Source organism: Oikopleura dioica, chromosome PAR, assembly GCF_907165135.1.
Source record: "Oikopleura dioica chromosome PAR, OKI2018_I68_1.0, whole genome shotgun sequence".
Classification (NCBI taxonomy): domain Eukaryota; kingdom Metazoa; phylum Chordata; class Appendicularia; order Copelata; family Oikopleuridae; genus Oikopleura; species Oikopleura dioica.
Window position 1 is genome coordinate 9738369 of NC_137293.1, and position 26852 is coordinate 9765220.

Here is a 26852-nt window from a genome sequence, read left to right on the forward strand (position 1 = left end):
TCAAATTAATTGGTAAAGTAAAACCGTCTCATAAAAATACATAAAATTTATGGGCAAAAAGTGAATAAGGAAATGAGTAACCATTCGAGTCTGCTCTTTTCCGTTGCAAAATAGTGATAACATTGATTTATTTTCGGGGAGCATGCAGTGAGTATTCAGTCAACCGACAGAACTTGATTGCTTTCATAAAAAACAAGAAGGAGTGGTTGGAACTTCAATTTCGAGCTCGTGTGGCAGTAAAGCGGAAAATCTATCTTGATCGGCGAATGTTTTCGAATCTGGCGTGAAGGGATGGAAAAGAAGAGTTGACACGCCATAGAAAAAGCTCATTCGGTTTCGGAGATAAACGCGTAGATCGTCGTCTAAAAGGACATTTCTGTACTTGGACATTTGGTGCCCTCGTGAGTCTTCTACTCGCAGGATCGCGTCCTCGGCCGAAATTCCCAGTTTGTCGATTAAATATCGCGCCACAACGTATCCTAAATTGTCATTTATAAATAAAATTTGACGTTAAATCGCACCAGATCTGTTGACTCCGTGAGTGCAATGAATCACGATGTTGAAATCTGCGTTTTGCATCATCTCGAAATGTTCTTCCGCCGCTTCTGGTTCCAATGTCTTCACAACTGCCTCTTCCATGTTCAAATCGTCGATTCCAGTTGTTTGCTTGGGGACAGTTCTTTTCACGCCCTTTAGGCGGTAGAGCAAGAAGGAATCGATGACGCGGATGAATTGTTGGACGTAGCCTTCTGGTGGCGGTTTTCCTCCTTGATTTCCATTTCATACAGATTTTTTAACAGTTGCCGAATTACCTGGAATGGGAAGCTTGTAGTAGTCCTTTCCAGCGTTGTAGATCTCGCTCGGGTAGTAATACTTGGATGTAGCAGTCATGTCGATGACCAGTCCAATCCTAAAATTCACTAAAAGAAAAGGTTAGCCCTATTCCCTTTTTGATAAAATATGGCAGCAGAAGACTATTAGAAACGTTAGTACCTGAATAAATAGTCTTTTTTGCATGTCACTCTCTTTCAAGTTCAACGATTTCATCGTTTCAGACGACCCTTTCAGAGTCGCGCGGCGGTGGGTTAAAAATCTTTAACCCATTCTCCGTTTCGGTAAGCGGTATCCAGCCCTGCAGGCCGTTTTTGCTGCTAAGCCCCGGTGGGGTCCAAGTTTTAATAAAACTACGAAAAAGAAAAAGAGGCAAAGTTGATAATTTAACAATTATAAAGCGTTTTTCTAAACTTACGGCTTTCCATAAGCTTCTTCGATTGTCTTGATCATAATTTCTGGCGTCCAAACTGCGCGAAGCTTGTTGTTCCGGAACATCGTTTGCCTGAGGGGAGTGCGGCAGAGGATAATGTTCGTCCCTTCGATCGGCTTTCCATGATTTGTGTAAAGATCCCACTCACTAAAATTCGAGATAAGCGAGAAAGTCGCTGTAAATTTACTAACAGGAGTTTGAACAACTTTGTTTGACCGGGTCTTTTTCCTCTGGTCATTCCTCTAGTCTAAAAACGAAAGCCTTAAAAATTTACCGTAGTAAATCCCTATTCTTCATGGCTAACAGTTGTAGTCTCGAGAAAAAGGAAACTTCTCTTTGACGCAAAATTAGACTTTTGAAAAAGAGAAGAGGCGAGCCAATAGAATAAGCGTGGGAGCGCCCGCCAGTTTTCAATACGGAAATTGATTTATTCCGATTATTTCTATACTGAGCCGGATGTTTAAGAAATTCTAAGAGGTAATTGATAAATGAGCTTTTTAAATTAACTAAAATTTTAATTAAACATTCAGCGAAGAATCCTTTTGTGTCTCAAACAACCCCTGACATCGATCACCAGGCTGGCGGGTTTCCTGAATATTCTAGGTTCTCTCCAGAATTCTCTAGAAATTTCTAGGAACACGTGGGCGCCACACCACTGCCAACATCAGTAATATTTTTGTGAAAATAACCCCGACGACGACATCTTTTTATTCGAGTTTGTTTTAGCAGATACTTATCTACCCCCGTAGCACAAAGATAAACAGTCTGTCACTGTAAATACTGTCTTACAGACCTTTTCTCGTCAACGTGTGAACGATTTTTATTTGATCTTGTATTCATTCAGATATCGAATTGGGCGAATGCACGACTGGCATCGTAGAGAACGAGCTTCACGAATAATAGAAGATACCGTAAGGAAAGGGGATGACAAGTTGAGTTTTGTTACACGTGGTCGTTTTCTAAGCAATCAGCGGGCTACACGAACGAGTTACGTATAATTTCCAACGCTTTATAAACGAGACTCGATGGCGCAGGTTCACTATTACGAGAAATTTGAGAATGTCATCACCTCAAAAGATGCCAAAAAAGAAGCAAAACATAAACTGAACTCAAGCGATGCGAAGAAACTATGGAACTGTAAAATTTTCTAGTTCTTTGCTCTGCGAAAACCCAACAAGTCTCAAAAAATCAGATGCTCTTCATCTTCCAACGAAGATCGGACGCTGGCATCCGGATCTTTGATGCTTCCTTCATCGTTTAAACCACCTATTAAACCCACTCCGGCTGAACCTTCTACGATAGTAGATACTTACTGTAACAAAACGTAACTACCAACTATCAACTGTAAGTTCGCTCAACCCTGCGAGTTATTATTATCAAAATAAAGACTTGCTCAACAACAATCCCTATATATATTTCAACTAAATTGCGAAATTGGTCGTCATTCAAAGTTTGTCAAAAATCGGCTTTATCTATAAACCGCTAGATTCAACAGAACTAGGAACTCGTTTCGATTTCATGCAGGTGCAGCTTATCTTCGGTCCTGATTAAAGCCTTTATAACTAGTTCGAAAGGTCGCATTTTGCCTAGTTTGAAAAACTGAAAGGCAAAATGAAGTTACTTCCTTTGATTTTTGTTGCATTTCTGGTGGCAGAGAGTGAATCAATGTGGGACTTTGTTTGGACTCCAACATGCTGGATTGAAGATTTGAACAGAAATCCCTTCATTGGCCCCGATGTAACTACTTATTGCAAATCTTCAACTTGCTCTCAAGTTGGGTTCGTATGCCGTGGAAAGAACAAACTCAGACTTGCAAATATAGAGAGTGCCAACTGCATTTGTACTGAAGATGGATGCGACTTAGACTTGACTAGTCATGTTTCCTGCGACAGAAAACCTAACAAAGAAAAGGACATTATCAGTCATCTATTCCGATCTGTGCGAAAACCTCCAAAGGCAGAATATTCTTGCGACAAGCCCCTGGATCCTTATGTCAAGATTTTTAACTGTGCGAAAAAAGAGTCAAAGCGATTTGCACATATCTTCAAGAAACTGACTTTTTGCGAAGTAAGTTGCAAGAATGGAAAGACTCCCAGTTCTACCGAAGTCGCATGCGAAAAATTAGGCAAGAAGCAGTTCAAGTGGACTTCCAGTGTCGAATGTTTGTAAAGAGAAAAAATCCCAATTTTCCTCCTTGATTTCTCTTCTGCAACTTAATAAAATGATTTATTTGCAAATTAAAAATGCTCATCCCAGCCAGACTCTTCAATTGGCGTGTCTTTGTCGTCTTCATCCTTGAACTTGCCGAAGTTCGAATAATCGAATACATTCTTCAAATTTGGAATATTTGGCGCTAGTATCTTCTGATTTTTGAGCGCTTCCCAGTCGAATCCTTCAAACCATTTGTGATTCTTGCGAATGCCATCGATTCCGCAACTTCCGTAACCAATTCGCTCACAGGGAGAAAGGTGACAGAGAGAACGAACAAGATGACCAGCGCGTTTAGAAATTGACGGGAAATGAAAATCGATGCTTACAGACAGCAGTTAACAGATGATTTTCGAGGAAATTGTTACCTCTGTATTCCTTTCAGAGTGTTCTTGTAAATTTGTATATCAGTGTCTGCTGCAAAGGGCGTCGACTTGGTAAGAAGCTCGTAAATCAAAATTCCAAGTGACCAAAAATCCGCAGCGTGATTGTGCCCAGCAGAAGTTATGATCTCCGGAGCAATGTATTCAGGAGTGCCACAGAAGGTCTAAAAATAAGCTTGCCAGAACTGATTGATTCTCACCCAAGTTTTTGTTCCTGCTGGAATTTGTTTAGCGAATCCAAGATCGACAAGTCTGACATATCCGTTTGAATCGAGTAGGAGATTTTCAGGCTTTAAATCCCTGTAGCAGATGAGTCGTTCATGAAGATAGCTGATAGCTTCGATGGCGCAGGCAGCGTAGAAACGAGCCACAGTGTCACTTTTTGAGGATTTAGAATTAACATTAGAATGAGTCGACCTGAAATTATAATCCTCAACTGAAAGGTCCTTTTCTGATTAATAACGTGAGCAAATCTCCACCAAGATAAACATCAGTCAAAAAGTAGACCATTCTTTTATCTTTGAAGCTCTTCAAAAGATAGGTAACAAATGGCGAGTTCATGGATTCGAGGAGTTTTCGTTCTTCTTGAATGTGCGGTTGATAATTTTCTTTTACGACCTCGATCTTTTTGATGCATTTTAGCGCAAAGCTTTTATGAGAAATGCCTGGGACTTTGACCATCTTAATCGGACCAAAGGAGCCTCGTCCGATGACTTTAACGATCTTCAAGTCTTTCAGTTGAACCCGACGCACGAGCGGATTAATCACTCGTTTAACTTCTTCCTCGACCGGTTCGTTTGCTTCCTTATGTTTCAAGTTGTCTAGGTGACCAATAAGTTGAACAAAATAATCACGTTCGAGTGAGTAGACGGTTACTTTCCCCAGAGCGTATACATTCGCCGCTCGAACCTCCTTCCTCAAAAGTGCGCGTTCTCCGAAGAAGTCTCCACGAGTGAGCTTGCTGACTACGCGTTCAGATCCGTCTTTTTGATTGATAGTAACACTGCATTTTCCGGAACGAATGACATAAAATAAATCGCCCTGGTCACCTTGGCGAATAATTTGGTGTCCTGACTCAAAGATTTCCTCTTCTATGCATTCAACGAGCTTGGTCATCTGCAGCTTACTCAAATCTTTGAGAACATCGACGGAAGAAAGAAGCTTTCGCTTTTCTCTGTCTATTACAGTCGTTAATAGAATATAGAAAGATCTAATGCACCTTTAGATTGACCAGCAGATCTGATGGCATTCTGGAAGGTCTTTCTGTTGATGCTCCAAACATGGACATCATTTTCCGCCTCGACTTGAGCCGTCCTCATGCAATTATAGAGCAAAGCAACTTCCCCGAACAAAGCACCAGCTTCCATTGATGTAATGTAGAGTCCGTTCTTCATGACTTTCACGCTTCCAGAGATGAGAATGAACATGGTATTACCTTCGGTTCCTTCCACAATTATTTCAGATCCTTTGCAGTAAGCTTGCTTCTCGGCGCAATCGATTAAATTTGTGATTTGTTCTTCCTCAAGATTTTTGAAGAACTGCTGCTTCACCAAGATTTTCCTTAAAAACTTCTATGTTTCACCAAAAAAGAATCGGTACCTTAGAAAGTCGCTCTCATCTTGTGTTTTAGGGGCATTTGAATTCGCATCTTTCTGATGGACGATATCTACTCTTTCTCCAGAAATTCCTGATCGACTAAACATTTCCCGCTTCATTTTTAGTAGTGACTTATCCGGTGCTTCAGGTTCTTCTTCGTTCAACTGCTTTTTCGTCGCTAGCGTTACTCTGTACTTGTTGATTTCATCGTTGTAAGTGTTTTTGAGCTTTTGCAACTCGAATTGTAAAGCGTTATTCTTATCATCCCGTTTTTTGATAGCCTCTTGGTACTTTACTAATACAATACTTGACGAGCCCGATTCTTCACTCAACGTAGAATTGTACAGTTGAAGACGTGCTACTTCTGATTCTAGTTCTATAATTTTCTTGGCTTGGCGGTCAATTCTCTTTTGCAACTCATCTTTGTCGTGCTTCATTTCGCGTATCTCTTCGTTGTGCATTTTGAAGATATCTCTTGTCCTAGCTTCGTAGTTGTTTATTTTTGCCTCCAGTGAATGAATCTTAAATATCAAAAATATTATCTGTCGGTCAAGATACCAATACCGTGGGCGAGAGATATCACGACGGAGTCTGAGGGCCCGGGCCGGGGTTTTGAATATTTCGCGCACATTCAAGTATTTTCCCATGCCTGATGGAGGACTTTTATCTGGTGGAAGAAACAATTGATGGAAGATAGGTCTAACCTAGACTCTTTAAGATTATTTAATCCTTTACTAATAAATAGATAATCATTTTAAAAAATCTTGATCATGTGACTCTTGGAGGACCCCTGGAGGACCTTTTCTGGTGGAAGACCGGCCTTCCTGGAAGACCCTTAAAATTCAGCCCCGTTCCATGATTTTTAAATTTAAGGGCTTGACGGCCCTTCGGGCCGTCTCAGCCCCGTTCCATGATTTTTAAATTTAAGGGGCTTGACGGCCCTTCGGGCCGTCTCAGCCCCGTTCCATGATTTTTAAATTTAAGGGCTTGACGGCCCTTCGGGCCGTCTCAGCCCCGTTCCATGATTTTTAAATTTAAGGGCTTGACGGCCCTTCGGGCCGTCTCAGCCCCGTTCCATGATTTTTAAATTTAAGGGGCTTGACGGCCCTTCGGGCCGTCTCAGCCCCGTTCCATGATTTTTAAATTTAAGGGCTTGACGGCCCTTCGGGCCGTCTCAGCCCCGTTCCATGATTTTTAAATTTAAGGGGCTTGACGGCCCTTCGGGCCGTCTCAGCCCCGTTCCATGATTTTTAAATTTAAGGGGCTTGACGGCCCTTCGGGCCGTCTCAGCCCCGTTCCATGATTTTTAAATTTAAGGGCTTGACGGCCCTTCGGGCCGTCTCAGCCCCGTTCCATGATTTTTAAATTTAAGGGCTTGACGGCCCTTCGGGCCGTCTCAGCCCCGTTCCATGATTTTTAAATTTAAGGGCTTGACGGCCCTTCGGGCCGTCTCAGCCCCGTTCCATGATTTTTAAATTTAAGGGCTTGACGGCCCTTCGGGCCGTCTCAGCCCCGTTCCATGATTTTTAAATTTAAGGGCTTGACGGCCCTTCGGGCCGTCTCAGCCCCGTTCCATGATTTTTAAATTTAAGGGCTTGACGGCCCTTCGGGCCGTCTCAGCCCCGTTCCATGATTTTTAAATTTAAGGGGCTTGACGGCCCTTCGGGCCGTCTCAGCCCCGTTCCATGATTTTTAAATTTAAGGGCTTGACGGCCCTTCGGGCCGTCTCAGCCCCGTTCCATGATTTTTAAATTTAAGGGGCTTGACGGCCCTTCGGGCCGTCTCAGCCCCGTTCCATGATTTTTAAATTTAAGGGCTTGACGGCCCTTCGGGCCGTCTCAGCCCCGTTCCATGATTTTTAAATTTAAGGGCTTGACGGCCCTTCGGGCCGTCTCAGCCCCGTTCCATGATTTTTAAATTTAAGGGCTTGACGGCCCTTCGGGCCGTCTCAGCCCCGTTCCATGATTTTTAAATTTAAGGGCTTGACGGCCCTTCGGGCCGTCTCAGCCCCGTTCCATGATTTTTAAATTTAAGGGGCTTGACGGCCCTTCGGGCCGTCTCAGCCCCGTTCCATGATTTTTAAATTTAAGGGCTTGACGGCCCTTCGGGCCGTCTCAGCCCCGTTCCATGATTTTTAAATTTAAGGGCTTGACGGCCCTTCGGGCCGTCTCAGCCCCGTTCCATGATTTTTAAATTTAAGGGCTTGACGGCCCTTCGGGCCGTCTCAGCCCCGTTCCATGATTTTTAAATTTAAGGGGCTTGACGGCCCTTCGGGCCGTCTCAGCCCCGTTCCATGATTTTTAAATTTAAGGGGCTTGACGGCCCTTCGGGCCGTCTCAGCCCCGTTCCATGATTTTTAAATTTAAGGGCTTGACGGCCCTTCGGGCCGTCTCAGCCCCGTTCCATGATTTTTAAATTTAAGGGCTTGACGGCCCTTCGGGCCGTCTCAGCCCCGTTCCATGATTTTTAAATTTAAGGGCTTGACGGCCCTTCGGGCCGTCTCAGCCCCGTTCCATGATTTTTAAATTTAAGGGCTTGACGGCCCTTCGGGCCGTCTCAGCCCCGTTCCATGATTTTTAAATTTAAGGGCTTGACGGCCCTTCGGGCCGTCTCAGCCCCGTTCCATGATTTTTAAATTTAAGGGCTTGACGGCCCTTCGGGCCGTCTCAGCCCCGTTCCATGATTTTTAAATTTAAGGGGCTTGACGGCCCTTCGGGCCGTCTCAGCCCCGTTCCATGATTTTTAAATTTAAGGGGCTTGACGGCCCTTCGGGCCGTCTCAGCCCCGTTCCATGATTTTTAAATTTAAGGGCTTGACGGCCCTTCGGGCCGTCTCAGCCCCGTTCCATGATTTTTAAATTTAAGGGCTTGACGGCCCTTCGGGCCGTCTCAGCCCCGTTCCATGATTTTTAAATTTAAGGGGCTTGACGGCCCTTCGGGCCGTCTCAGCCCCGTTCCATGATTTTTAAATTTAAGGGGCTTGACGGCCCTTCGGGCCGTCTCAGCCCCGTTCCATGATTTTTAAATTTAAGGGGCTTGACGGCCCTTCGGGCCGTCTCAGCCCCGTTCCATGATTTTTAAATTTAAGGGCTTGACGGCCCTTCGGGCCGTCTCAGCCCCGTTCCATGATTTTTAAATTTAAGGGGCTTGACGGCCCTTCGGGCCGTCTCAGCCCCGTTCCATGATTTTTAAATTTAAGGGCTTGACGGCCCTTCGGGCCGTCTCAGCCCCGTTCCATGATTTTTAAATTTAAGGGGCTTGACGGCCCTTCGGGCCGTCTCAGCCCCGTTCCATGATTTTTAAATTTAAGGGCTTGACGGCCCTTCGGGCCGTCTCAGCCCCGTTCCATGATTTTTAAATTTAAGGGCTTGACGGCCCTTCGGGCCGTCTCAGCCCCGTTCCATGATTTTTAAATTTAAGGGGCTTGACGGCCCTTCGGGCCGTCTCAGCCCCGTTCCATGATTTTTAAATTTAAGGGCTTGACGGCCCTTCGGGCCGTCTCAGCCCCGTTCCATGATTTTTAAATTTAAGGGCTTGACGGCCCTTCGGGCCGTCTCAGCCCCGTTCCATGATTTTTAAATTTAAGGGGCTTGACGGCCCTTCGGGCCGTCTCAGCCCCGTTCCATGATTTTTAAATTTAAGGGGCTTGACAATGGCTGGGAACTCCGAGGTGATCAATCTCAGTCCCCAACCCCGCCCACACCCATCGTTTTTAAAATTCAAATTGATCAAGTTTTCAATTATTTTATGGTTTTGAATATATTTTATCAATTTAAAGATTTTCTTTGATTATTATTTACAAATTATTATTATTTAATTTATTTATTATTAAAACAAAATCAAAGTTATAAAAATTGAAGGAAGAAGAAGTTTCTTAGGTCAATTATTGAGAGAGGTGAATTGTGAAAAATGTTTCTAGACGGGGGGTTGTTGTTGTTCTTCGCGGAGGACCCACTCCCACGTGGCGCAAGATGCGCGCCAAAAAGAGCAAAAAGATTGGGACGAGAAAAACACGCGCAAATGCCCCAATCTATTTCGCTCTCCGTCGTGAAATCTCTCGCCCACGGTACTCAAATCGGCAAGATCAGAATAGCAAATTAATTAATACAAGCTTTTTCCTATGTCGTCTCTGATTCGGGCGCGCCCAAAATAATTTACTGAGTTCAATTAGGAATTTGTCAAGGTGACCTGAAATAGAATCGAGGAAAAATTGTTTTCTCCTCCATGTTCTCAAAAATGAACTATTAGAGTGTAAATTTTTAAAGATCTGTTGACGTAGTCCGATGAAGAAGCTCTTTACTTCTCCAATTTTCAGTCATCGACCTGCTAAATAATGCAAATGTAATTACCTGATCCAAATACTTTTGATCTTTTCTGTTAGCCTTGAAGTTCCACTTTCCAAAGCTCATTTTCTTGCTTTTCTTTTCAAGAATATCCTTAATTGCAGTTTCTCCGTTCTGCCTTGATTGCCGATTGTCGCTGCCTACTGTAGCAGAGCAATTAATATGTCATTTCATGGAATTAGTCTCAGGAGGCAATCCGTTTTAATCTTATATTTCCAATTTTCCATGATGAGGAATTACCTTTTTCTGCTCGACCCCGTAGCATCGTCAATTATCAGCGATAATCTATCGCAAACGTGTGCATCTGTAATAAACCTGCTCTATCGGAAACTCTTCTAGAGAAGAAATATACTGATGTTTCTGTTTTAAGATACAAGATTCCTCGATGAATATATTGGATAACGAAAGTTGCCGGTCCAATGCGTCCTTTTAAATATGCATGATGAATATTTGTTATCGAAGATGCTATTATTTCTCACAATCAAGGAAGAGTAAGATTGTGAAATTATCATTTTTCGTTTTTATTCCGTTTTATTCACTCGTAATAACAGTTGAAGACGTCGAAGTAGCCGTCTTTGGCAGTTTTCTTGTTCAAGAATTTCGAAAATCGTAAGGTATCCGCATCGCGAAAAACTAACGACAGCGAGTTTGCTTTTGGACACACTGTCAGTAGTTCCTCGTCTTCTCCTTTCGTAATATAGCTGACTGCACCGCCTTTCCCTACGTCCCAACCGTCTTGATGCATTTCTAAACAGGACAACTAGCCAAGTTAATGACAAAATCGTTAGTTACCCGCAGATGCTTCTGAAAAGAAGTACATAAACATATCCAAACTGCCTCTTTCCTCCGTGTCAGCGTCATGCAAAAGCGTGTAGTTCCCGTGAGTCCACTTTCTAACTTGGCACCTGTACGCCCCTCCAGTAGGGGCCACTTCATCCTCTTCTTCTTCTTCCTCCTCGTCATCGACAGGAGCTTCCGGTGCAGCTTCAGTCCAGTCCAGTTAGACAGGAGCAGGAAGAAATGATCCGAAACAAGAAATTTCATAAATTCTCCCAAAGCTGTCTTTTCTTCAAACATCTCTTTTTCGCCTAGTTCCAGCGTTAGTTTTCGCTGAAAAGGACCAGTTTCTTTGAAATCACGGTTTTCCAAACACTCAAGAATCTCTTGATATTTTTGAGGGACCAAAATATCTTCGAGTTGAATTTCGGAGGTCTCTTCGAATTGGACCTTTAATTTTTGTTACTTCTTTTTGATCAAACACTTTCTCAAACCTGAATGTCGCCCATCGTATTGGGATCTAGGTAACGCATAGAAATCCATTCTTCTATTCTGTAATCGACTGCATCGGGCAAGTTAAATTTCTTCAAGGTAAACTTTGGGGCGACGGGAACAACTCGCTCTCTTGGCGGAAGCGGGTCAGATGTGTGGAACCAGCCAGGGTGGCTATTTTGGATTTGGGGGTTAGTTGGAATTGGATTGGATCCAATCCAATAAAGTTTGGATGGAATTTGGATGGCCAGGGTACCGGATTTTGTTGGGGAAAATTGGGCAATTGGGGGAAATTGGGGAAATTGGATCCAATAAAAAATATATCTCTAAACTATGCAAAGTAGGGTCATTTTCATGATAAAAATGAACAATCTCAGTTAAAAAAATCATTGTTTTGGCTCTGTTGATCCTCCTTTCGGAAAAAAACTTACTGTTTCATTTCTTTTCAAAGTACTAGAAGCCTTGGAAAAATTGGAAACCCAATTGGATCCAATTGGAATTGGGGATTATTGGGGAATTGGGTAAAATTGGATTGGATTGGATTTTGGATGGATAGCTTCGACTCAAAATTTATTGGATGGAAATTGGATGGCGAGACCCCGAAATTTTGTCCAAAATAGCCACCCTGGAACCAGCCACTGATGCTTTTTCGCACTTTAGAGCGGGAAGTCACTTCGCGTACTTGGTGAAATGAAGAATCCGTTACTTTGAAGAAGTTGAGGTAATTGCGGCGTGGCAACCATTCCTTATGCAGTCGCACAGGCTGACCCTGTTCATCGGAAACATAACTGTCGAAGAAACCACCGTCTTTCTCTACCCAGTCGTCGCTAAAACAACAATACATTAAGACACAAGTCTCAGGCAAAATCAACCTGTTGAGATAATATACAAAGGCAACAACGCGATTTTCAAGGTCGTCCTCGTGAGGCAAGAGATGGTCCGTGTATTTGTACTCCGCGTAGAACATGCTCATATCGGTGATTTCATGCCCTGAAATAGCCGACATCAATGGCCACAAGTCCTTCATCAAGCCTCTGAAGCGAAAATTGAATGGTCAAGAAGAGCAGTGATGCACAATACCTGAATTCAGACAGGCGTGGCAACTGATCAACCTCCGAAAGAGTCATCAACTCTTGACTTGAAAACGATTTCAGAAGAATCGAGATAAAAATGATTGAATACCTTTGGCTAAATTGGTAGAGATCATTTTTCTTGAGCTTCAGTTCTAATTTCGCGCATTGATCTTCTAGCTCGCTGAGAGAAAAAGATGGCGAGCTCAGAAAATCGGAAAGCTGGCAAACTGGGAAGGGAGTGCTCTCGGCTGACAGCCAGTCGATTTCGTACTTGTCAAGCTCCCCTAAAACAGCTTTACTCTTACCCATCAAAATTTAGCGACCTTGAAAGACTTGGCGAAGATACTCTGTTCTGGAGAGAAGTCCCTCTCTAGCTTGCAGTGGCTTTTTCGCGCGTTTCAAGTTCTCTTCCAACTCGTCCTCTTCTTCCTTCGTAACAACGCGTTTTTTACCCATTAGACGCTGAGAAATTAACGATGAAGATATATTTTTAATTGCACTATTGGTTGGTTACAGAAAAAAGGAAGTGAAAGAAGATATCGTGAAAGAAAAATTTAAACACCAGTGAAAAAATGCATGAAGTAGATGTACAGGAGAATAATTGGATAGGCGATCAGAGGTTTTTTGTCGAGAAACTCGTCGGCAACGAGAAGAGAGGCTGCGGAATAAGAGGACCATGTGATGCCTAACAGCCAGAGGATGTATCCGAGGAAGCTCATTCCATTTCCATTTGTGCTTCCTGTCAGCATCATCGTAAAACACACTTAAAAAAGGCTCAGTTAAAAGAGGAAAAAGTAGCCTTTGAAGAACCTGTCGAAAGTGGGAGTAAACTGTATCCAATGATACTCAAGCATTGGGAGTAAGTGACATCTCCTCCAAGAACTCTTCCAAGTGCAAATATCAATCCAGAACCACAAAACCAAAACGTATAAATCCAGCCAACAACGTGGCTCTGTCCCCAAACAGAAATCGCGGAGAAAATGGTGACGCTCAGTAAAGGGCCCCAGAAGTCTGGATTATCGCGGAGAACGTGCTTTTGATAGCCCCACTAATGATTGATGGAAAAGTGTGGAGAAGGCTAGGGTACCTTGGATATAAAAACTGGCAACAGAATACAGCGTATTTTGTACCAAATTTCCGCTGGATCAATATCCAGTTCTTCTAACAGCGGGCGATTATCGAAAAGCTCATGTGCATTGTCCGTCTCTAGGAGCCAGCCAAGCTTGAGCTTTTCTAACCATTGAGGAATATCAGTTCTCCGACGCTCAAGGACGGTAACGCCGAGATGATCTACGGAAGTCTCGGTTTCGGTCGACATCTGAGACATAGAATATCAGTGAGAGCTTTTTGAGCGATTGTTTTTTTAGTCAATCAAGATTAATTAGGTAGCGCGGAATCATTTAATAAGGACATCTTTTCGAAAATGAGCGGATCTGTATATATATAAATTGCTTCAAGTGGTAATGAACTATTACGTAAAAGAGTTCTTTTTTTGTGAAGAAAGTGAAGCTGAACTTCTGAAGGGAATAGTAAAAATACTTTATAGGCACAATGAAATAAGAGCGAGATTAGAAATTGAAATTAGTTCATTTCAGAAAGTGATTCATCAACGGTTATCAGAATTATAATTTATATAAGAATCTTTAGTTCGGGAAACGGGAGGAGGCCGGTTACTGCGGAAAGACTTTGTGCTCCAGCAACTTGGGATAGATGTGTAACAGCGTCTGGACGATATTGTTGTGCGTCAGGATGTTCTCGAACGAGACAATTCCATCTGGATTGCCGATCAGCGTGGGACCAAAGACTACGGCCAGGTTATGCTCTGCCATTCGGTTTCGAGAGCTTTCAGCAGCAACTTTTATTAGGGGTAATAATTAAAGTTCATTGAAATCAAGGAAGAGAACGTAAAATTTCGAAATACAAGTACTCGTGAATTTAATTTTTCCCCGTTCCCTTTACAAAAATGATTAAATAAAACTTTGATTGTCATTCTCGAAGGCTCATCAAGAGACTCCTTTATGAGGGATTTGAGTTCGGCGATGAGCCCGTCATCATCGTTGAAAAATGAAGGAATTTGGCACCATCTATTGTATTGAATTCTCGTTTTGGGAGTGATCAGCGGCGTCGGCAGCTCACGGAAAAAGAGCTACATAAAAGTTGTTATTCTCTACAAAGGACGAAATCAATGAAGCGTCAAATATTAGAATTTTAATGATAATTTGCCAGAATCGTATAATAATAAACTACCTTGAGGGTGCCACATAGGACATGAGTGTCATTTCCATATTTCCATTTTTCTGCATCGACTCCTTGATCCACCTGCATCCTTAGGGAATGTACAGTACTTTGATTTGCAGCGACACGATAAATGCCGTCTTGTGTGAGGTCAGTTTCAATTCTTTCGATGCACCAATTCACGAAATGCGGAACCATCAGCTTGTCGCGAATGTAGAGATCGGCGAGAGTAGTTCCAAAGTAGTTTGTTTTGATTATTCCGTTTTTGACGAGTTTGTCTCTATTCGGGCGCCTTCGGAACCAGGAATCCCATGTACTCTGCTTTGCATTTTCTTCTTTATCGATGGACTTTCTTTTTGATCGCTGAAGAGTGACTTTTGAGAGCTCTTTTTGGATTTGTGCCGGGTCAGACTTCTTCACCGATCGCAGACGGAAGGTCGCTCTTTTTTGAGAGGCTTTCTATTATAATTATTCAGAAAATTCCATCTAAGTCACGAGTACCTTATAGCTTGGCCCTTCAAATTGTGAGGCACGCATATGCAGATGATGAAACCAGTCATTACTTTCACTCGAGTTAGAAAAGATCACGCCAAAATGCTCCTTTCTCGATTTGTCGATGATGTGACCAACGGGATCATCTTTCTTATATCTGAAAAAACTGTAAAGATCTTGGATTGAGAGAAGGCGGCTTACCTGTCAGAGTCTTGTCGCAACTCGCATTTGTGAAGTTTAATGGAGATCAGCGGTTCATCTGCTTTGCCGAACAAAATCGTGCCGTTGTTACTTCTTGGCGGAGCTTTTTTATGAATGAGAAATTGATCTCCGTAGATCATTCCCCAGCCAGAAATGAGCTTGCTTGCCTAAAAATATTCTATTTGTACAAAGAAATCCAACTGTGAACTACCTTTTTTGACCCTTCAAATTTGGCCCACTGGATGGATCCTTCTTTGAAAACAAGATTAACTGGACTCGGCTCTTCAGCTTTCGGCGAAGGAAGTTCGGAGAGAAGCTGCGTAGACTTCTCGTTATAGTAGACAACATCTCCAGTTTGATTTTGATACTCTTCCAACCAAACCTCGCCAGATTGAACATTGACCCAGGCTTTTTTCGAATCTCGCACTTCAAAGCGGTATCCTTCTGGTCTTATATTCGATATTTCACCACTGAAGACGTCACTTTCCGAGGTAGCAGAGGTCGTTCGCTGATGAACCTTTAGATCGGCTAGGAGATTTACTCGTTGCGACTTTTTACTCTCGTTTGCGCTTTTATAGACAGGATTAAAAAGACAAACGACTTATTACACTCAAAATTTTCATCCTTTTCTTGCCCGACGCTCTCTCAAAATCAGCGATCGCTTACTAACTTTCGGGAGAATAGAAGTATCTGACTTCCTCGTTTCTCTTGTTTTCACTACTCTATTTCTAGCTCCTTTCTGCAACTGACTCTCTAATAGATTCCGGAACTTTTCATTTTGCATTTTCGAAGATTTCAGTGTCAGGTTTTTGATGGTTTTAAGAATGAATAATTAATTGAAAAATGTTTCCGCTTCGGGCTGATCTAATCATAGCCGCTCCTTTTCCGCGGGAGGTGCGATAAAATGCTCCTTCTTTCTGTCTGGCTAAAAGTGAGAGATAAAATGAAAGCTCGTCTGAATCTTGCGTCTTACCTTTACTGGGGCCGGCGCTTCGGCTAGCCTCTGACGCGTCCTTTTCGTCATCGACATTCCGCCCCTTGTTTTCTTTTTGGGACCGGAGCTATCAATGTTCTCATCGTCAGTCACTGCTGGAGGCTCATAATAAAGCACATCTTCATAATCTGGTGAGATCGGACGCATTGGATCGGGCGTCGTACAGCGAATGTCCATATCTGCGTACGGATCGTTTCGCGGTTTCAAAGCGCGATCGGGGACGACTGGCGTGACTCGTCCAGCGATACCGGACGGGAGGGCAGCTACACCGAGAGTTAGCGCGTTCGACATTTCGTCCAGGTGCTCTTGGGAGGTAGAAAGGGTAGAGGTACTCATGTCCACAAATGTCTTCGGATTGGGACTTGTCGAGCGGCGCTGATCATAGCTGACTTGATGAGGGGAAAGACTCGAGTTGAAAGATTCATGACCAGTTGGCGATGCGAGAGTAGCGCCGTCGATAAATGTTGACTGTGGACGACGAGTTTGTTCTTTTCTGATCTTTCGGAGCTGTTTGTTAAAGTCTTGGAAAAATGATGAGTTCTTTAGAGAAAAGGAATAAATATAAATTTACCTGGATGGTCTGAAGCTTCGACTTTGGGTCGATCGACGGGCTTTACGAATGTACTTGGGACATAAAAATGCTTCACGCCGGGATCCTAAAAATAACTCTGAATTGAGAAAAGAGGAACTTTACAAACCTCATCATAAGGGATGACATCCCACCAGTCATCGTTTGTCTTCTTGAGAAGAATGTATTTGTCGCCAGGCTTTATTCGGATCGTGCGTTTGGATCCGTTCGAGCTCTCAGCTTCATAAGTGTGGGCGTAATTCGCCTGTAGAACATGTCCGATATCATCCATAAGTCATATTCTAAAAATATCAATCAGAAATGAATATTGATGAGCTCGATCATTTTCAATAAATAACATGTACAGCCGATTACTTCTTTTCGCCGAAAACGCCGCCTTGATTTTTCTTCAATAACAAATCCTTGGCCTCGTTGATCTAAGAATAATCCAATAAGAATCAATTGTTAGCGATTTTGAAGCATTGTTTACCTTGTTTGAAATATAAGGAGATCCTCCACGATCGGGATGATTAGCGAGCTGCAGAACTCGAGCGTGTTTGTTGATCTGATCTTTCTCGGCATCGAGCGGGCAGCCGAGGATTTTTAACGCTTCGGCTTTGTCCATTTGCTCTTTGAAGCCACCGGCGTGCTCATGGCTCTGGACGAGTTTTGTGATGTTGTCCATCAAGCCTTTGCTATTGCCCATGTTTCTTGAGATGTTTTTCGCCGCATTTTCCATCTGCGCTACATTTTTGCTCTTGCTCAGCGCGATCAACCCACCTCCTATTGCAAGTAACGCGAATTCCATTCTAATTTGAATTCGGCGTTTTAGAAGAGATTTTTTATAGCATGAGAGGTAGTAGAACAGGCGTTTCCTTTATTAATAAATAGGGGAGCTTATGAAGAGCTTACAACAGTTTCAGCAGGTTTAGTCCCTTCTTCAAGCGCTTTTCGTAGAGCAATCTGAGCGTCCTGAAGAGCCTTGTTTTTCTCTCGCAGCTCGAGTTTTTCCCGATTTCGTTCAATATCGTTCAAGATGTTTTGCCTCCTCCTGAAAGCAAATTCAATCGAATTATTAATCAACTGTGAGGGAATGGAATCAATTTAATCTATTCCATAATGAACTAATGAATCTCTGATCCGAATTAATCAAAGCAAATTGAAAAAAGAAAGGAAGAAATTACCGTTTGGCCTGAGACTGGTCGTAAATTTGGTTGTAGGCCATTCCCCCAGCAGCCCAAATACCAGTAATAACCAGCGCTATTTTCGATCTTGATGACATCAGTTCTAAAAAATATCTTTATATATTAAATATGCTACGAGTTTTCTCAGATTTCACAGAAAATGAGACATTATCTTTTCACAGTGAAACTTTTGACCGCATTCTTCATCGCCTTCGATTTTTGATTCATCTTTCCGAAGTTCGGCTCCGTGAAAAATCCAGGGGCGCCTGGAGCGCTCTTTCGTTCTGCTTTCTTTCCCTTCTTCCCCTTTTGATGCTTCTGGTTCATCTGTTCGACCACTTTGTGTTGTCCAAATATTTTAAAGTCCTTTTTCCCAAAGTTGTAAGCTTGTACAGGAGATACTTTTTGTCTCTTCGCGTTAGGAATCGCCCCGTCGCTCTTTCTCTTGCCCTTCATTTCGTTGATACTGATTCGCTCTTCTTTCTGCTCTCCTTTTTCACGCTCCGGCAACGAAGAATTCGAATTTTCGACCTCTTCTTTTTCCTCTTTCAGCGGCGCTGCCGGACGCACTTTCCAAATTTTCTCTGGTCTATCTTCTGCATCAATCGTTTCTACTTTCTGCGGCCTCAAATAGAGCTGGTACGGAATTGATTGTTCATTCAACGGATCAGCAAAAGTGTTGTTGACTTCTTTCGAAATCGCCTTCTTCGAAGGTGGCGGGTCGTTGCTGAAATTGAAGACAGCGGACATTGCCGATGACGTCTTCACTTTTATTGGAACGATGTCTTCTTCGATACCAGACTCTGTCGATTCATCCTTTATGTCATGAAGCTCGTCCTCATCATTTTCCTGGATGAAACTAGAATTTCGTGTGAAAGGCATCGTCCAACCACGATGAATTTCTAACTTACATTTTCTTGATTGGAAGCTCTGCTGGATCATCGTTCTCTTGTAATGGCGTTTCTCTAGCGCGTTTTATCAGCTTATGAATGAGATGAAGATTTTGCTTGACAATGACAGGTTGGTAAGAAAAGCAAGCAAGAATGCCCTGCTGCTCTCGAGGAAGAATTTCAGCAATTTGAAGCAGGATATGATTTGGAATCACGTATTCCGTACTTTCATCTTCGAAACGGGCCACTTGATCACGCCACGCGTAGAGAAATTTGAGCGCTTCCAGTTGCTGATTGTTGAATTTCTTTCGGTTCTTGCTCTCGTACAACTATTGACGACAATCAAACATTATTCTCAGACTCTTTATACCTTTTTGTAATCAGTTTCAGAGAATACTGGCTTTTCATATTTAGACAAAGAGTATTCCCGGCTCAGACGAAAAACTTCCCTTGTTCCTCCGAATTCCAGTTTTTCCAGGTCGACCCTAAATATTATCACATAGATTATGGATAATTCAGCAAAATATAAGTACCTCAATCTATCGTAAACATAGAGAAGATAATGCGTATCTTGTCGAGCATATCTAAGCATATTTGGCGGAATGGGCCGCATTCTCCAGTCTGCTAACTGAAATCTTTTGTCCAAGCGCACTTTACAGTAATGTTGGAGAAGATAATCAAGCGATTTCTTTATCAAGGGTTTTTATCATCATATTTTACGACTATTTATTATATTTATGACCTCGCAAGGCCTTTTCTTATAAAAAGTATCCAACCCGTTCCTTGGCCAAATCAAGCTTCTTCGCAGCAAAGAAAGTATCGAACAAGTTCACTACATAGACCCCGAAGTCTCTTTGTAGCCAAACCATATCGTTGCGGGAGCCGTGGAATACTTTGACGATGTTTGGATCGGCGAAAATTTCGTTTAGTTTGTACATATCTTCCCATACTGCCAAAGGGTCAAGGATGTAATCTTTCTTACGTGAAGAAATTTGGACAAGGCAAGTGAAACCTTGGTACGATCGATATCGATGATGCTCAAGATCTACAGCGAGCTCAGACTCTCCCCGAAGTTCCTGGAGCATCAGATCGAAGCTAAGGGTTGACTCGACGACCGAAAGAGGGGTTTCATCTAAAAACGATAAAAAAACGGAGAAATTTTAGAAGTTCTTACCAAGCGATTGAGATTCAGTTACAGTATCCGAAGCGCTCGGCACGCCGCAGTTTTTAATTTCTTCCTCGTAGGGATGCGAATAAATAGAAGTGTCGATCTGCGAGCCCAATTCTTTAAGAATCAAAGCAAGTGGCTTTCCCGTCTTGTGTCTGTCTTCGCTGACTTTTACAAGCTGCTCAGGCAGGGGTTTTATCGAGTGGGGCTTCTCGAAAAGACGGGGGACGAAGGGAATGATCGTATTGTCCGGTTTCTCGCGGAACAAAAGCTGAGGCTTAGAAATATTCTCCGCGGACTTCAATTTCGATTTATCTTGCACCATCGTTGTTGATCTGCGATTCCATGAAGCGGCGATAATTTTTTCTTTTGAGTTTGCGACTTGTCCATCTGGCATAATTGGCCCAGCATCTTTGTTGATCCCAGATGCTTCATCAAGTTTGTTTCCGACGCCCTCGAGTATCTGGTCGTTTGCTTCGAGGATGCTCTCAACAAGATCGTCAGGAAGAGGCTCTCGCTTAGTTGATCTTCCATGGAGCAGGTTCAGGTCTGTGATAATTTTCATGATCTTCTCATTGACCCGACGCTGGAACGAAGAAAATGACGGATATGTCTGATAGAAGTCATAGCTTTCCCCGGCGGAAGGAAGAGATGCCGAACTTCTGACGGACCTGACAGTCGCTCAAAAGGTTGAAAAATATTCTTTAATTAGAAACGAAATCTCTTGATTCAAATTCAATCCTTTCCTGGCAAGATAACTTTGCATAGTTCAGTTATGTCCGGAGCATCAGAGGACCCCGTTTTCGATTCACCATTCGACATTCTTCAATAAAAATAATGATGAAAATTGAGTTTTCAGCCTAGAACAAGAGGAAAGTGCCGGGGGAATAGAGACCGGTGCAGCGAAGTACGCGTGAATAATTCACTGCTATCGGGGCAAGAAATGAGCAAGTTTTTTTTATAGAAGGTCAACACTTTTTCATGCGCGCGTAGTCCCTGGCAACGAGTTAGTTCTCCGAACGCTAACATTATTTTCTGCTTTACAGTTGTTAGCTATTGTCAGGCAAAGTTGCTTGCCTGAAAAGAGGGTATGGATTTCCCTGTAACCCGAGAGCATACGTTCGCTTCAACTTCAACGAGGTTAGCAATTTTTATTGTCGCGCTTGAAATCATAATTTTTATACGAAAGAAGATTCTAATAATCAATTTCATTTTATAATGGGGAATAAAAGGATCGCTGATATTCATTATTCAAAAATGAAGTCAAACTAAACTATTGATTTGACGTATACTTCTGTGATTGCAGCTAGCAAGAAAACGATAATCTTAAAGATTTTATCATGAATCAATATGGGCAGATAATAATTAGATTTGATGTGTCTGTATACATTATTTCCACCAAAGTGTAAACTGCTGATCATCCGACAAAAGATGTTCAGGGTCGGCAACTTTTTGAATTGACAACAATGGCATTATCATGCCGTACTTCCGCGTGGATGATCTATCGACTGAATTAACCAAAGAAAATGTATAGGTCCCGTTGCGAATGGCTAATGCGCAACTCGCGGTTGGTCCACGACTGGAACAATGTCGTCGAGCAACTGCTTCTTGAAAAGAAGCCGAAGAGAAAATCACAGAAGAAAAGATCGAAAAAGCAACAGGAATGTTTCAAAATAAATTTCATTCACTAGTTATTTAAATATTTTTGAAAGCTGAAAAAGGCAAGAGAAAGAAATGATCAAAAGCGATATATTGACGCGAAATTCGAAGAAGAAAAAAGTCATCGGACGCGAATTCTCGGCGAGCACCAGAATGAGCTTGATATCCTCAGAACAGAACTGGACAGTGAGCGAGAGAAAGGTTCTGCGACGCTCAAACTTGCATATTTGCTGCGGATGGAAATCGCAAAACAAAAAACAACAATTGCTGAGCAACAAGCAGAGCTCGCAAAGGGATGGTGTTGATTTTAGATCCTTGAGAATTTTTATTTTTTAATTCAAAGATATAATTATCATCCTAAATTGAGCAAGAAACGCGGGCAGAAACAATCAAAGCCGAAGTGATGGAAAAGGTCCAGCTAGAACTCAAAAAGAACCACGAAGAGCTGCTGAAATTTCACGAACTGTATCTAAAGCAGCAAGAGATGATGAAAGAAATCCAATCGGGGGCAATGAACGACGTCCGAGCAACGAAAGAGCTCCTCGTCGAACTACAGAAACAAACCGGCGATCTTGTTCAAATACAACGAGGTACACGACATCAATCACTGCTGCCACAAAATAGTGATAAGCAAATATCCCCGTTTGATAAGAAAATGACAGCGGAAGAACATTTTGTTTTAAGATCACGAAGAAAGCTTGAACAACAAGTTGATGGAACTGGAGGATAATAAAGCAAGGAGACATGCCGAGCTGATAAGTAAGAGCGCTTCCGCCGATGACAAAGAAAATGTTAGTCAAATTAACACTGCTACTGAATAACATGTTTTACCTTGTTTAACACTTGAGCTAAGTTCTTGGCAAACAGTAATCCAGAGTGCGTTTTGACTAACAAAAGATAGAGGAAAAAGCGGTTTCCCCATCTCCATCTTTATCTTCTTCTTCCTCTTCCTCGATAACCACAGTGTCAAAAGCGAGCTCGAAGAAGTCCTCGGTTAAATCTCTTACCCCACCGAAGACACCGAGCCCAGAGCCAGTTGTGACCGAAATCCCCTTAAAAGATGAAAATTCAGACCAGCTGAAAGTCAACCAACAAGTTCTCTCAAGAATCACCCAAGAAGTTGAGGATGGGTGGTTTTACGGGTAAATCGTTCAGAGTGTCTCATTAATTATTTTCTAACTATTCTAGTGTTCAAGTGGTAAGCGTAAATGGTGAAAATGTCCGAGTTTCCTACAACAGCAAAATAATCGATGTCAAAATGGCGGATATTGTAAAGCTCACTGCGCCTGATCAACCACTTGAGGTGCCGTTACCAACTGTTTTTTCGAGATTCACAGTTTCTAATTTAGGCGGAAGCCACAGTAATCGCTCGACACCCGCACTATCAACAAACTTACGCGCCTGGCGTTATCGTTTGCGCAGGTCCACTGCAGATTCGATTCTACGACGGCACTGAAAGCATCATTCCAAAAGCCGAAGTACACCTTGTCGATTTTGAACGATTCGAGGATTTTGTCGACAACATCATTCAACTGGAAAGCAGATGGGTTAACGAAAGCGTCGTCGCGCGCGATGACAAAACCGGAGTCTATAAATTAGGCAAGGAAATGGGTCTCAAATCGAGTCTAACTTGAATCTAGGAACTGTAAAAGAACGAGTCGCAAACGCACACGAGTATGTGATCGAGTGGCGTGGGGACAATATAAGCACGATCCAGCATTACTCCTGCATTTTCGGCAAGTACTCGAAGGCGAAATCTTTGCAGACAGGAGATCACGTGATCGCATGCTCGGACAAGAAAAGCTGGAATTATCACCCAGGCACAATAACAAAAGCTGACTCCAACTCAGTTGACATCGATTTTATCTGCAATGTCACGTAAAAACCCGCGTTGATTTCAAATTAGCTCATCATTTTTCTTAGAATCGAGGGAGCGAACCCCAAGGAAGCTTTCTACATCACACCCGAGTATTTCAACCTTGCGAAAGAATACTATCTGGCCCAGCTGGAAGGATCCACCGCTTCATCAGAAAGCTCCTTGTCTTCGGTAGACAACTAACAAAGAAAAGATCAAACTGTACAATTGTGAAAATATAAATTTTTATTTTTTGAATTTATGATTTAACATGTTAATTCAGTAGGAAAGTAAAAAAAAAAGAAAAAAATAGAGATTAAGAAAATTCGAAAGTAAAAATTGAGATTGAAACAGAGGCAGTTTATATGGAATGCAAAAAAGTTTAAATTTTACGATGGAAAAGTGAAAAAAGTCGCGTTTCAGCCACTGCAGGACATTTCACGAAGTTTTCTGTTGATTTCTTGGATGACTTGGTCTTGTTCTGTGTATGCGCCTGATTTAAGCAGTTGTTCTTTGTCGTCAAGGAGCTTCCGATAGCCAGTGTCTATAAATTACTTGAGTGGCTGTCTCTCCATTTAAGACTTAACCTTCTGATTCGAACTGCTGACCATGAAAGTTTGAAAAGGATTTTTGCGTATTTTTGAATTCGTTTTTCATCGCCTAAAAAGTTAAGAGGAGTTTAAAATGAATTAGAGTACCCGAATAGTATCGCGCTCTGCGATCATTTCTTGATGATCTTGTGCAGCCTGGTATCTTGCTCGCATTTCCTCCATTTCTTCTTGTTTCCGACGCAATTTTACTTCTGCACTTTCAATCTCACGCTCCTTCATCGTTGCCACTTCCTAAACTCACGCTAAAGACCCTCCTGAAACGGGGGAAATATCTTACTTTTATAGCCCTGCTCCACTGAAGTTTATAGTGCTGTTTCGCCTTTGAAAGTGAATCTATGCGTTTCTCGAGCTCGTTCTTTTCAACAAGGAGGCTTTTAACCTCGGCCTGCAAATGTGGATCCGGCGCTTGGCGCTTTGAAATTTCAAGTTCATCGAGTAGCGATTTGTATTTGTGGTCAGTTTCGTCCAGCTCAAGTCTGTATTTGGACGCTCTTTCTTCTGCTGCCGCTGTTTTTGCACGCTCAACTAAATATTATGAAAATAAAGAAACCCTCGACAATTGAAATCTTGCCTTTTAGCATTCCTAGAAGCTCACGCTTTTGCTGCTCAAATGCAGTTTTAGCATCTTGTCTAATCCTATCTTTCTCAGCTTGGAGATCGTCCCTCAGCCTCGCCAGCTCCTTTTCCTGATCAGAAACCCTTGTTTCAGCCTTTTTCGCCTCAGCAAGAGCTTTTCGCAGCTGCTTCTCCATTTTTTCGTACTGAGAGACACGGGTACTCATCACTTGGTCTCTTTCTTGCTCCCGTCGCGTGAATTCTCCGGCGATTTTTTTGATCATTTCATCTTCCCTTTGCTTCAGGTACTTGGTGAACTCTTCTTCTTGCTCGTCTTTCCACAGTTGCAGGTCAAGGGCAGTTTTGAACTGTAACTTTTCGAGATCTTCTCGTTTTCTATCCATGGACATGTTCATCTGCTCCTGCATTCGCTTCAGCTCTTCTTCTTTGTTGCTCGCTTCGTTGGGTGGGATGATGATTTGTTGTTTGATAGGTCCTTTGTTTTCAAGCCAGAACTTGACGTCTATGTCGCCAACTACTCGGTTATCCAGAGCTACGGCCAGATTTTCATTTGCAATCTACAAACTGATGTGTGAAAACTGACGAAAATGCAAATAAGCTTGGCATTTATGAAAAACACTGACCTTTGGTTTCATGTTTGCTGGAAGAAGTTTTTCTATTGGGATCACAACTGTTCCAATTGCGCGATCCGCTTCGTTCTGACTTCTTGTCCAGACCTAATTGAATATTGAATCGCCTGGTTGCTTAATTAGAAATACCTCAAGAACGAGTGGAACTGATCTGAACTGATTCTCCAACTGTCTTGGTGCACAGGCAAAATCAAATTGACAAAACGGCTCGGTGAGCTTTACTTGTTGATTTTTCATGTGTAGCGGAACAGGGGCCCCGGAAAAGATCGGTTTTGACGAGCCAAAGAATGGATATGAGTATTTAACATACACGGATATTTGATGATATTCCTTCATTCGCAGTGTTTGTATTTCGATTGAGAAAGAATAGTGCACTTGAACTTGAGGGGCGACTAAATGTGAGCTCGTTGTAGTCGGTTCAGAATAGTCAATTTCAGCAATCTCGTGGTCTGTATTGTTTTGACCTTCTGAGAGCTCTGGAGCGAGAGGTTTGGGCAATCCCCGCGGGACAGGCTGTGCCAACTGCTCCGAGGTCGAATTAAGCGGTGTCTGAGGAACGTTTTCTGCTCGAATTGACAGTTCAACAACCAACGATGCGCCTTTGATTCCGCCCATCGATGGATTCGGCTTCATGGGTACTGTGATCTTAGATCTGGCGACGTCTTTCGTAAGATCGAGCTCTTTGAACGCTTTAGTCAACGGCTGTCCAAACTGCACCATGGCATGGCCGAGGGATTGCTCGCCGCTGCACAAGTGAATTTCAATCGGACACAGTTCCGCTGTCAAAAATCGACAGAGGTTCTTTTTTAGCCCTTGCAGATTCAGAGAGGCCCGCTCGACTGGAAATGGTGCGGTCAACTCTGTAAAAGGCTCGTGAACTACGTCGTTGCCTCTCAGTTGGTAGAACCAGTAGAAACCTTCATGAACAGGACGATTAGCAGGCATCAGATTCACCAATCGCTCGCCGGATAAAAGACTCAAAGAAAAGACGTACATCGAGCCTCCTTTTCCAATTTGCAGGAATGGCTTTCCGTTTTCTTCCTTCGTCTCGACTGGCAGTTTTCCCGAATTGTTTTCTTGGAGCACATTGTTTGCGCCAGCACTTGGTTCTTCTTCGAGAGTCAGTACAACCGACAATTCGGGCTTGAACTTGCTGTATTTTGAGGAAAGTAAAGGCATCCATTTCGCCTGTGATGTGGTCGAACTTGCTCCGCGAAGATCAAGCACAATGTAACCAATCAACTCATTTTTATCAGAAGAAAGATTTCCTGCAAACACATTAAGTTTGATAGGCGTCCGTTGAATCTTATGATGATGGACTGCTTTTCGATCGAGTTCCCAAGCCAGTTCTAAAGGAGTTCAAAACTCATCGCAATTTTGTAGTGGGAAAACTTACCAGTGTTGATTTGAGGCGTGGGAAGATGCGCTACAGGATCACTGTATAGTTTTTCATCGTTAAATCTTCCTTCGACTATAAGTTGTCTGTCTTTGTACTGCGGGAAATTCCTTCCTAATATTGAGTAAAATTCCAAGCTGGAATAAAGCCTAGATCTTTTTACCTGATGTTATTGAAACAACAAGCATAATTTTTTCCTCTGCCATGATCGAAAAAGTTGCTTCACGAGCTTTTCATTCAGTTTTCAAGCCTCAATCTT

At 42.6% G+C, this 26852-nt stretch overlaps 9 protein-coding genes and 1 long non-coding RNA gene across 12 annotated transcripts; 2 read left to right on the forward strand and 8 right to left on the reverse strand.

Annotated features, from left to right (window-relative positions):
• Window positions 1-111: 111 nt before the first annotated feature.
• LOC145705249 (RNA/RNP complex-1-interacting phosphatase homolog) lies at window positions 112-1716 on the reverse strand. Of its 2 annotated transcripts, none has more exons than XM_081782710.1 (5): window positions 1539-1716; window positions 1250-1411; window positions 813-910; window positions 522-767; window positions 112-479 (listed from the first exon to the last, which is right to left on the reverse strand). In XM_081782710.1, the coding sequence occupies exons 1-5, from the start codon at window positions 1559-1561 to the stop codon at window positions 184-186; spliced, it is 825 nt and encodes a 274-aa protein (XP_081638836.1). In that variant the 5' UTR covers window positions 1562-1716; the 3' UTR covers window positions 112-183. The 2 variants fall into 2 exon arrangements, with proteins under 2 accessions (XP_081638836.1, XP_081638835.1); XM_081782709.1 differs by having other exon boundaries at window positions 1456-1617.
• LOC145705252 (uncharacterized) lies at window positions 1665-2667 on the forward strand. The gene is made up of 2 exons (XR_014134567.1): window positions 1665-1741; window positions 2109-2667. It is a non-coding gene; the product is annotated as an uncharacterized LOC145705252 (long non-coding RNA).
• Window positions 2668-3501: 834 nt separating this feature from the next.
• Window positions 3502-9932, reverse strand: LOC145705278 (cGMP-dependent protein kinase 1-like). The gene is made up of 7 exons (XM_081782733.1): window positions 9800-9932; window positions 5455-5972; window positions 5075-5415; window positions 4293-5033; window positions 4056-4237; window positions 3841-4019; window positions 3502-3796 (listed from the first exon to the last, which is right to left on the reverse strand). The coding sequence occupies exons 1-7, from the start codon at window positions 9857-9859 to the stop codon at window positions 3502-3504; spliced, it is 2316 nt and encodes a 771-aa protein (XP_081638859.1). The 5' UTR covers window positions 9860-9932.
• A 378-nt stretch (window positions 9933-10310) lies between these two features.
• Window positions 10311-12618, reverse strand: LOC145705944 (prolyl 3-hydroxylase OGFOD1-like). The gene is given in 9 exon segments (XM_081783446.1): window positions 10311-10540; window positions 10586-10771; window positions 10774-11020; window positions 11065-11218; window positions 11689-11889; window positions 11935-12096; window positions 12143-12199; window positions 12245-12419; window positions 12459-12618. Coding segments are annotated over 9 exon segments (1527 nt in total). The 5' UTR covers window positions 12592-12618; the 3' UTR covers window positions 10311-10328.
• A 2-nt stretch (window positions 12619-12620) lies between these two features.
• Window positions 12621-13457, reverse strand: LOC145705950 (protein YIPF4-like). The gene is made up of 3 exons (XM_081783455.1): window positions 13223-13457; window positions 12946-13183; window positions 12621-12898 (listed from the first exon to the last, which is right to left on the reverse strand). Exons 1-3 carry the CDS (start codon window positions 13451-13453, stop codon window positions 12690-12692), a joined length of 678 nt encoding a protein of 225 aa, XP_081639581.1. The 5' UTR covers window positions 13454-13457; the 3' UTR covers window positions 12621-12689.
• Window positions 13458-13489: 32 nt separating this feature from the next.
• LOC145705939 (rho GTPase-activating protein 12-like) lies at window positions 13490-16923 on the reverse strand. The gene is made up of 10 exons (XM_081783442.1): window positions 16756-16923; window positions 16629-16713; window positions 16037-16578; window positions 15943-15988; window positions 15275-15579; window positions 15064-15230; window positions 14872-15019; window positions 14383-14829; window positions 14089-14281; window positions 13490-13990 (listed from the first exon to the last, which is right to left on the reverse strand). Exons 1-10 carry the CDS (start codon window positions 16915-16917, stop codon window positions 13806-13808), a joined length of 2280 nt encoding a protein of 759 aa, XP_081639568.1. The 5' UTR covers window positions 16918-16923; the 3' UTR covers window positions 13490-13805.
• A 34-nt stretch (window positions 16924-16957) lies between these two features.
• On the reverse strand, window positions 16958-17433 carry LOC145705953 (mitochondrial import inner membrane translocase subunit TIM14-like). The gene is made up of 2 exons (XM_081783457.1): window positions 17116-17433; window positions 16958-17062 (listed from the first exon to the last, which is right to left on the reverse strand). Exons 1-2 carry the CDS (start codon window positions 17431-17433, stop codon window positions 16997-16999), a joined length of 384 nt encoding a protein of 127 aa, XP_081639583.1. The 3' UTR covers window positions 16958-16996.
• A 52-nt stretch (window positions 17434-17485) lies between these two features.
• On the reverse strand, window positions 17486-20701 carry LOC145705954 (exosome complex component 10-like). Its single transcript, XM_081783458.1, has 8 exons — window positions 20622-20701; window positions 19874-20556; window positions 19482-19831; window positions 19233-19387; window positions 19070-19184; window positions 18721-19028; window positions 17810-18668; window positions 17486-17676 (listed from the first exon to the last, which is right to left on the reverse strand). The coding sequence occupies exons 2-7, from the start codon at window positions 20430-20432 to the stop codon at window positions 17978-17980; spliced, it is 2178 nt and encodes a 725-aa protein (XP_081639584.1). The 5' UTR covers window positions 20433-20556; window positions 20622-20701; the 3' UTR covers window positions 17486-17676; window positions 17810-17977.
• A 1196-nt stretch (window positions 20702-21897) lies between these two features.
• LOC145705946 (uncharacterized) lies at window positions 21898-23639 on the forward strand. Of its 2 annotated transcripts, none has more exons than XM_081783449.1 (7): window positions 21898-22116; window positions 22211-22321; window positions 22437-22668; window positions 22715-22829; window positions 22876-23125; window positions 23167-23404; window positions 23450-23639. In XM_081783449.1, the coding sequence occupies exons 1-7, from the start codon at window positions 21930-21932 to the stop codon at window positions 23583-23585; spliced, it is 1269 nt and encodes a 422-aa protein (XP_081639575.1). In that variant the 5' UTR covers window positions 21898-21929; the 3' UTR covers window positions 23586-23639. The 2 variants fall into 2 exon arrangements, with proteins under 2 accessions (XP_081639575.1, XP_081639576.1); XM_081783450.1 differs by having other exon boundaries at window positions 22211-22285; window positions 22599-22668.
• Window positions 23605-26851, reverse strand: LOC145705938 (centrosomal protein of 120 kDa-like). The gene is made up of 9 exons (XM_081783441.1): window positions 26757-26851; window positions 26594-26707; window positions 25327-26546; window positions 25192-25284; window positions 24564-25125; window positions 24270-24517; window positions 24080-24223; window positions 23969-24041; window positions 23605-23925 (listed from the first exon to the last, which is right to left on the reverse strand). Exons 1-9 carry the CDS (start codon window positions 26797-26799, stop codon window positions 23801-23803), a joined length of 2622 nt encoding a protein of 873 aa, XP_081639567.1. The 5' UTR covers window positions 26800-26851; the 3' UTR covers window positions 23605-23800.
• Window position 26852: the final 1 nt, after the last annotated feature.

Excerpts from the sequence above, each read along its gene's own strand:
- LOC145705950 (XM_081783455.1), bottom strand. The coding sequence starts at position 13,453 with ATGTCGACCGAAACCGAGACTTCCGTAGATCATCTCGGCGTTACCGTC. Across the intron at positions 13,184-13,222 it reads TGCCAGTTTTTATATCCAAG|TGGGGCTATCAAAAGCACGT; the intron begins GTACCCTAGCCT and ends ATCAATCATTAG. Across the intron at positions 12,899-12,945 it reads TTTACTCCCACTTTCGACAG|TGTGTTTTACGATGATGCTG; the intron begins GTTCTTCAAAGG and ends GCCTTTTTTAAG.
- LOC145705939 (XM_081783442.1), bottom strand. The coding sequence starts at position 16,917 with ATGGATGATATCGGACATGTTCTACAGGCGAATTACGCCCACACTTAT. Across the intron at positions 16,714-16,755 it reads ATGTCATCCCTTATGATGAG|GATCCCGGCGTGAAGCATTT; the intron begins GTTTGTAAAGTT and ends AGTTATTTTTAG. Across the intron at positions 14,830-14,871 it reads TTGAAGGGCCAAGCTATAAG|AAAGCCTCTCAAAAAAGAGC; the intron begins GTACTCGTGACT and ends TAATTATAATAG.
- LOC145705953 (XM_081783457.1), bottom strand. The coding sequence starts at position 17,433 with ATGGAATTCGCGTTACTTGCAATAGGAGGTGGGTTGATCGCGCTGAGC. Across the intron at positions 17,063-17,115 it reads CTCCTTATATTTCAAACAAG|ATCAACGAGGCCAAGGATTT; the intron begins GTAAACAATGCT and ends GATTATTCTTAG.
- LOC145705278 (XM_081782733.1), bottom strand. The coding sequence starts at position 9,859 with ATGAGCTTTGGAAAGTGGAACTTCAAGGCTAACAGAAAAGATCAAAAG. Across the intron at positions 5,416-5,454 it reads GATGAGAGCGACTTTCTAAG|GAAAATCTTGGTGAAGCAGC; the intron begins GTACCGATTCTT and ends GAAGTTTTTAAG. Across the intron at positions 4,020-4,055 it reads CAGCAGGAACAAAAACTTGG|ACCTTCTGTGGCACTCCTGA; the intron begins GTGAGAATCAAT and ends GCTTATTTTTAG.
- LOC145705954 (XM_081783458.1), bottom strand. The coding sequence starts at position 20,432 with ATGAAAATTATCACAGACCTGAACCTGCTCCATGGAAGATCAACTAAG. Across the intron at positions 19,832-19,873 it reads AACTGAATCTCAATCGCTTG|ATGAAACCCCTCTTTCGGTC; the intron begins GTAAGAACTTCT and ends TATCGTTTTTAG. Across the intron at positions 19,185-19,232 it reads TATGTTTACGATAGATTGAG|GGTCGACCTGGAAAAACTGG; the intron begins GTACTTATATTT and ends GATAATATTTAG.
- LOC145705938 (XM_081783441.1), bottom strand. The coding sequence starts at position 26,799 with ATGGCAGAGGAAAAAATTATGCTTGTTGTTTCAATAACATCAG. Across the intron at positions 25,126-25,191 it reads CAGCAAACATGAAACCAAAG|ATTGCAAATGAAAATCTGGC; the intron begins GTCAGTGTTTTT and ends ATCAGTTTGTAG. Across the intron at positions 24,518-24,563 it reads GCTTCTAGGAATGCTAAAAG|TTGAGCGTGCAAAAACAGCG; the intron begins GCAAGATTTCAA and ends CATAATATTTAG.
- LOC145705249 (XM_081782709.1), bottom strand. The coding sequence starts at position 1,502 with ATGACCAGAGGAAAAAGACCCGGTCAAACAAAGTTGTTCAAACTCCT. Across the intron at positions 1,412-1,455 it reads ACAAAGTTGTTCAAACTCCT|TGAGTGGGATCTTTACACAA; the intron begins GTTAGTAAATTT and ends CTCGAATTTTAG. Across the intron at positions 911-1,249 it reads GAAGAAGCTTATGGAAAGCC|GATTGGACTGGTCATCGACA; the intron begins GTAAGTTTAGAA and ends AGTGAATTTTAG.
- LOC145705946 (XM_081783449.1), top strand. The coding sequence starts at position 21,930 with ATGGAAAAGGTCCAGCTAGAACTCAAAAAGAACCACGAAGAGCTGCTG. Across the intron at positions 22,669-22,714 it reads GAGGATGGGTGGTTTTACGG|TGTTCAAGTGGTAAGCGTAA; the intron begins GTAAATCGTTCA and ends TAACTATTCTAG. Across the intron at positions 22,830-22,875 it reads CGCCTGATCAACCACTTGAG|GCGGAAGCCACAGTAATCGC; the intron begins GTGCCGTTACCA and ends TTTCTAATTTAG.